At 45.6% G+C, this 7500-nt stretch overlaps 2 protein-coding genes across 2 annotated transcripts in view; both read left to right on the forward strand.

Annotated features, from left to right (window-relative positions):
- Positions 1–4368, forward strand: part of LOC136284379 (uncharacterized) — a 5008-nt gene extending 640 nt beyond the window's left edge. The window contains exons 1-2 of the mRNA XM_066174654.1: positions 1–4220; positions 4273–4368. The exon at positions 1–4220 is cut by the window's left edge and continues 640 nt beyond it. Coding sequence (XP_066030751.1) covers positions 1–4220; positions 4273–4368 — 4316 coding nt within the window. The remainder of the gene's footprint in view (positions 4221–4272) is intronic.
- A 127-nt stretch (positions 4369–4495) lies between these two features.
- LOC131776225 (uncharacterized) lies at positions 4496–6024 on the forward strand. Its single transcript, XM_059092395.2, has 2 exons — positions 4496–5841; positions 5925–6024. Exon 1 carries the CDS (start codon positions 4539–4541, stop codon positions 5508–5510), a length of 972 nt encoding a protein of 323 aa, XP_058948378.2. The 5' UTR covers positions 4496–4538; the 3' UTR covers positions 5511–5841; positions 5925–6024.
- Positions 6025–7500: the final 1476 nt, after the last annotated feature.

Consider the following 7500-nt stretch of genomic DNA (forward strand, 5'->3'; position numbering starts at 1 on the left):
GGGTTTATGCCGATTTGGAAAATGATGGTAACCTAGAAAATAAGGATGGTATTGTTCCCTGTCTCCAGCAAAGTGAACCTAAATTCATGGCTTCAACACCTGCCGCTCATCTCAACCCTGCTGCCCCAGAGTTTCACTCAAACAGTCTAGCCGGCGAGATATCGCCTCCGGCTAACAACGGGACCACTGATGTACCACAAGGAATTATCGCTGCAGCTGATGATCCCTATCGATTGGAACCCCATGAAAGGTCTTTCAAAGAAGTGATGGCCATGCAGCGACAGCAAAATGAGCAAATGATTGCAACCCATCGGCAACTGGCTGCAGCAATGACTCTGCCTCAACCTGAAGTGCACAAGTTTAAAGGAGACCCCATCGAATATGGAACCTTTATCATGGCATTCAAGGCAAGGATAGAGTCCAGAACATTCAGGGCGGCAGATTGCTTATACTACCTGGAACAACATCTTGAAAGGGAACCACGAGAACTTATTGGAGGCTGTCTGCATATGGACCCTTCTGAAGGATATAAGGAGGCGAGGAGGTTACTGGAGAAGGAATATGGGGATCCCTTTAAAGTTTCAATGGCCTATGTGAACAAAGCTCTCGGATGGTCCCCAGTTCGGCCAGATGACGCATCAGGACTAAAGCGTTTATCGCTTTTCTTGATTAAGTGTAAAAATGCTATGATGAGCGTGTCTCATATGAATGAGTTAAATCATCCTACGAACCTGCAGACCATTGCAAAAAAGCTTCCCTCGCATCTCCAGTCAAGATGGCGTGATCGTGCTGCGAAATTGAAAGAGAACGGAAGGATAGCGAGCTTTAAGGATCTCGCTGATTTTGTGGTGTCAGCAGCCGAATCAGCGAACGACCCTGTATTTGGCGTGCAGGCTTTAAGTAGTACCCAGGAAAGGCGCAGAGATAACAGTGGGAGAGATGGCAAGAAGAAGCCCTCGTCAGCAACTAAAACAAGCAACAGTTTTGCCACTGGTATCACCATTCCCGGCATAGAGGCTGTAAACCATGCGAACCGAAACAATGCTGGTGGCAAGGAAAAGTTGTGCCCCTTCTGCAGCAAGAACCATGACCTGGATGATTGTGCGGAATTCCTCAAAAGGACCATGGATGAAAGGAAGACATTTCTTTACGAAAGAAAATTATGCTTTGCCTGTTACGAATCTGATCATGTATCCAAAGGTTGTGTAAAGAGACGCACCTGCAAGAAGTGCAAGAAACGGCACCCAACAGCATTGCACATTGATGGTTTCACAATGAATAGAGAGAGCGTCAGTAACAAACCCCAAGCGACGGAAGTTCAATCTATAGCGGTTAGCAATAGGCGCATTGATGTCTCTAAACCTGTACAGGACGCACCAAGTTGCAAGGAGTCCGTAGTGCTACATGCCATACTCCCAGTTAAAGTTAAACAGAAGGGCTGTAACAATTCAGTTGTCACGTACGCGTTTTACGATAATGGTAGTGGCGGCTGTTTTGCAACCGAAAATATCAGGAGACAGTTAGGAATAGACGGTGTCAAGGTTATGCTACAACTCACCACCATGCATGGACAGAGTCAAGTGGAAAGCATCATTCTGGACGATCTTATCGTTACGAGCCTAGATGATGAGAATCCCATTGAGTTGCCTCGCTCATACACAAGAGATGAAATCCCAGCAGAACATCACCAAATTCCCACGCCCAGTCTCATAAATCAGTGGTCACACCTTTCCGAGGTTGCGAAGAAAATCCCTGAGCTTGAGCCTCGCCTGGAGATTGGACTACTCATTGGCAGCAATTGCCCGCCTGCCTTAGAACCATTAGAAGTTGTACCTTGTCGAAGCGATGGCCCATTTGCCCTCCGTCTCCGCCATGGTTGGACAGTCTGTGGACCTCTCCATATCCGAACTGATCATGACAAGGACAAAATAATCGCGAACCGAATTACAGTGAGAGAAGTGGAAACGCCGAAGGAAATCATTGCTCCAACGTCATTGCTCAGAATGTTGCAGATGGACTTCAACGATCACACCGTAAGCAAAGCACCGGACGAGCGTGGGCCTTCTCAAGAAGACAGAAAGTTTTTAACTATGGTTGAAAGGGAGACGAAAGTTGTCGACGGCCACTACCAAGTTCCTCTTCCATTGCGACATAGCGATATTATCATGCCCAACAATAAGGAGCAAGCAATCAAAAGAGCAAACTGGCAGAAGAAAAAGATGTTGAGAGATTCTAAATACCGCTCTGATTACGTTTCCTTCGTAAACGATGTCATCGCCAAAGGGTATGCACAAAGAGTTCCAAATGAGTTGCTGATACCGAACCCAGGCAAGGTGTGGTATCTACCCCATCATGGGGTGTATCACCCGAAAAAACCAGAAAAAATACGCGTCGTATTTGACTGTAGTTCAAAGTTTCAGGGCGTGTCGCTCAATGACTGTCTGATGCAAGGTCCAGATATGACAAACTCCCTAGTAGGCGTGCTAACCAGATTTCGTGAAGACCCCGTAGCCTTCATGGGAGATGTGGAATCCATGTTCCACCAGGTTACAGTTCCTCCTGAACAGTATGATTACCTCCGTTTCTTATGGTGGCCAGATGGCAATCTAGAAGCCGAGCTACAAGAGTATCGGATGGTTGTACATTTATTTGGAGCGGCCTCGTCGCCAAGTGTCGCTAACTTTGCCCTTAAGCGAACCGCAAGGGATAACGAAGATAAGTACGGTACCTTGGTTGCTGACACGCTGCGAAATAACTTTTATGTGGACGATTGTCTACGTTCCGTAAGCTCGGAAGGTAAAGCAGTCGAGCTGATTGAAGGTCTTCGGCAATCCTGTAAGAAAGGTGGATTCCGCCTCACCAAATTCACTTCCAATAGTCGTGCAGTTTTAGAGTCTATACCAGAGGATGAGCGATCGAAAGAAGTCAGATCAATAACTCTTGACTGTGACAACCTCCCTATCGAGCGTGCCTTAGGGATACAGTGGTGCGTACAATCAGATTGTTTTGGATTTCGAATCGTCATTAACAGCAAACCGTTTACAAGACGAGGAGTCATGTCCACCATCTCATCAATCTTTGATCCCCTGGGCTTCATCGCTCCTTTCACACTTCTAGCGAAGAAGCTGTTACAGGATCTCTGCCGCAATGAAGATCTCGACTGGGATGACGACATTCCGGAAGACTACCGCAGTAAATGGCTAAGATGGTGTGGAGAGCTTCCGTTACTAGAGCAATTTCACATTGATCGGTGTCACAAACCGCCGGGTTTTGGCCCAGTTGTCTCCAGACAGCTCCATCTGTTCTCCGATGCAAGCCAGGTGGGGTATGGATGCGTTGCCTACCTACGTCTAATGGATAACATGGGTCGCATACATTGTTCCTTTTTAATGGGGAAGGCTCGTCTTGCACCTATTAAGGCCGTAACAGTCCCACGCTTAGAATTAACTGCAGCAACCGTATCTGTTCGCGTGGGACAAATGCTGTATGAAGAGCTTGAAGTTAAGCCTGAGTCTATCATCTATCACACCGACTCGACGACGGTTCTCCGCTACATAAGAAACGAGCGGAGGAGGTTTCAGATATTCGTGGCAAATCGTGTGCAATTGATCAGGGACTTCACTAGTCCTATGCAGTGGAAATACGTGGACACCAGTAGCAATCCGGCAGATGATGCCTCAAGAGGACTTTCCGCCGCTGGACTTCTGCAGCAGCAACGCTGGTCAAATGGTCCACACTTCCTAGGGAAATCAGAAAAGGACTGGCCGCAGCAGCCCTTTCCAGTCGGTGAGGTCCCAGATGACGACCCTGAGGTCAGAAAAGTTGCTTCCGCCGGTACCATGGTAATGGAAGCCACGGCTACGTCAGTTAACAAGCTAATAGAATACCACTCGAGTTGGTATCGCCTGAGATTGTCGGTGGCCGCATTCCTTAGAATCAAGGCTGTATTGCGAAAACGGAAGGAGATTAGAGGCCAGGGTTCTCTCGAGATAGATTCGGACCATGGTCAGGCAAGGTCGGGCGTGAAGTCACTACAAGCTGAAACGAAGGTAGTGGGTGACTGCTGCGCACCGCTCTCAGTTCAAGAGTTTGAAGAGGCCGAGATGGCCATCCTTCGCTTCGTACAGTTGCAGTCCTTCAGTAGAGAGTTTGACGCTCTCAGACAAGTCAGTGACAAAGGCGGTGGAGACGAACGGGGTCGGGCAAAGCAAAAGAAAATGGTGCTGAAGAAAGCAAGTTCCCTAACTCGGCTGGATCCCTACATTCATGAAGGCCTCCTTCGTGTTGGTGGCCGCCTTAGCCGCGCTGACGATCTTCCAGAAGAAACGAAACACCCCATCATCTTACCTCGCAAGAGTCACGTTATGAACTTGATTATCAAACGCCTACACGAACGCCTAGCACACGCAGGCCGCGGTCACACACTTGCTAAATTGAGGGAGAAGTACTGGGTCACCGGTGCCAATGCTGCCGTTCGTCACCTAATCGCAAATTGTGTTACTTGTCGCCGTAATCGTGCCCCTGTCGCTGAACAGAAAATGGCTGACTTGCCTAAAGACCGAGTGACTCCAGCCCCGCCATTTACGTATACTGGCGTGGATTACTTCGGTCCGTACATGATCAAAGAAGGTCGAAAGGGACTCAAACGGTACGGATGCCTTTTCACATGTTTAGCAAGTAGAGCAGTGCATATTGAGACCGCCAATTCTCTCGAAACAGATTCATTTATCCAGGCTCTGAGGCGATTTATTGCTCGTCGTGGGGCTATCCGAGAGATCTGGAGCGACAACGGAACAAATTTTGTAGGCGCCAAGACAGAGTTACAGCAAGCAGTTTACGAAATGAACAACGAGCAAATCAGAAGCAGGCTGCATCTAGAGGGTACAGATTGGATTTTCAACCCACCGAGTGCCAGCCACATGGGCGGCATTTGGGAGCGGCAGATTCGCACTACCCGCAAAGTACTCACTGTTCTACTCCATGAGCATGGCTCCCGTCTGGATGACGAATCCTTTAGAACTCTACTATGTGAAGTTGAAGCTATCATTAACTCGAGACCGCTAACATTCGCTTCGAGTGATCCCGATGACCTCAACCCACTAAGTCCCAGCAATCTCCTGACGATGAAAACCAGCGTTGTACTTCCCCCAGCAGGAGTTTTTCAACGCGCAGATGTCTATATGAGGCGGCGCTGGCGGAGAGTGCAGTACTTGGCAAACTTATTTTGGACGCGTTGGAAGAGAGAATATCTCCCAACTCTCCAACCTCGTTCGAAGTGGAACAGTCCCAAACGGAATCTAGCTGTCGGAGACGTTGTCCTGTTGAAAGACGACAACTGCCCGAGGAGTGTTTGGCCGATGGGACGAGTCATAAGCGCGGAATCAGACAAGAAGGGGTTGGTACGCACGGTTCATTTGAAGACCCAAACCTCCCAACTACGCAGACCAGTTGACAAGGTTGTCCTCTTGCTAGCTAAGGAAGAACAATCGTGCCTCGATAATGAACAATGAAACAGGAAGCTCGTAAGGGCTGAACCTTCATGGAATATTCATAGTCCCTATTTCTTTAAGCGGATTGTGTGACGGACTAGACTCGTTAGCTTTAGCAAAGGACATGACAAGTTATTTTTCATAATTACTACTTTATTTTGTAGCTAAGAACTTTCCATGTTAAGCATCGCTTAAGGGGTCGGGAATGTTACTGCCGTTATGCGTGATGTCACGCACTCATTAGCTAGATCCCGAGAGGCGCTGCGAGTTAAAAAATACATGTGCTCGATCGAAGTGGAGAATCGTTTCAACGCCCGTTTAACGTCATCGTTTATATTATAAGGACACAAACGTAAGTTTTTTTTTGGTTTCGTTTCTTGTTTGTCTAGCCTTTTTCCGTATTTATAGTTGTAAATTTCCTTTGTTTCCTTTTAGTTTTCGAAACCGTACAACGTTCGTTCAAGATTGTAAAGTCCATTTCATAATTACAAGTACGCGTGTTCAAGTTTGTGTTGTCGTACCGTTTTATGCGTGCACATCTAGAACATTATCACGACCTGTCCCAGAAACCTTGACTTTCTTGATTTTTTCTTCTCTCTACTGTACCTGTTATGCAAGTTTTGGAAATATGCTTGTGCCTTGTCTTTGGAGAAATTTTACTCCAGTTAAGGAGGCTCAAAAGAGTTTTTCGACTGCATGGAGAATGGATCCAAAGATACACGCAAGCAAATTACTTGCGAGAGAAATAAGGGATGGCGCGCGCAATCGCATCTAGCGTATCAAAAATGCCGGGTACCTTGACTGTTTCTGATGAAGGTAATTGTTAAAAAACAAAAATGGAAAGTTTACTTCTTGGAAGCAGGCAGGAAAAAGTTTAGACAGCAGGACTCTTGCCGAAATGGGTTGTAAACATTTATTTAAAGAGCCAAAAGAGGACTGCAAAGTTGACACCCCACCGGCAAAGACGCGACGACTGCGCTTGGTAGGTGTTACTTTGTGCAGTGGAAAATTTAAGCGGATCCTTCCAAGTGTTGAGATTTGTTTCTTATTGAGTTTAATTCCTATAAAAATAAAATGAAATAATCAAGAACATTCTTAAACAACACACAGGAAGATGAAAAGGAAAATCAATTAATTGTTAGATCCAGGATGGTGAATATGGACAGTTTTATGAAGGAAATGGAGAAGTGTAAATATTGCCATATGGGTAAACATATTTTTCATGCAAACAAGAGATCGAAAAAATCGTGGATGAGACCTTATTTCAATTCAACCACAGACGGTATAATTAAAATAAAATATTTATCCTAAACTTGTGAAAAAAAATTGTTTTCATTTCACAAGATAAACTACATATTACAACTAGGAAGTGAAAGCTACCTCACGATGGTTAAGAAAGGATTGTAAATTTTTTTTCCCATATTAAACGGAATATGGAAGTTCATGGTTATGACAGTGACATTAAATAATATCAAGCTAAAAACCTGGTGAAAATTACAACTGAAGCATACAGCCCTTAGCAAGATTACACAATTAACCCAAATTTACATAATTATTTGTTCCAGAGGGGTTAATGTTGAAGGATGTAGAATTATTTCTGAAGAAATATTCCAGAGTTCTGCTGACTACTGCCGGTGAAACCCACTTGCCTCAAGAAGAGTTAGTGGAATATCAGCTTCTTAGTAATGAAGACATTCCCACCAAAGTTTGGGATAAAGCTGAAATACAACTGACAAGCAAAACTAAGAAGAGAAATCATCATCCATTTTTAGGCTTTGCTCCCAAATAAGAGGGAAGGGAAAAGAAAGCACATATTCAATTTCTCTCTTGCTTAAGCTACAAATTAAAACTGAAATATGCCTGTCAAGGAGCAGTCAAGGAGGTGACAAATGCATCTATGGCAACCCAAACAGAGGCCTTTAGAGGCAGACTTTCCTTGGCTAGGGCACACTGCAAACTAGCCATACCAACTGCACAGCCCACTGCTTGTGTCAGTCAGTCATGCCCTGCT

This window comes from Pocillopora verrucosa, chromosome 1 (genome assembly GCF_036669915.1).
Source record: "Pocillopora verrucosa isolate sample1 chromosome 1, ASM3666991v2, whole genome shotgun sequence".
Lineage (NCBI taxonomy): Eukaryota > Metazoa > Cnidaria > Anthozoa > Scleractinia > Pocilloporidae > Pocillopora > Pocillopora verrucosa.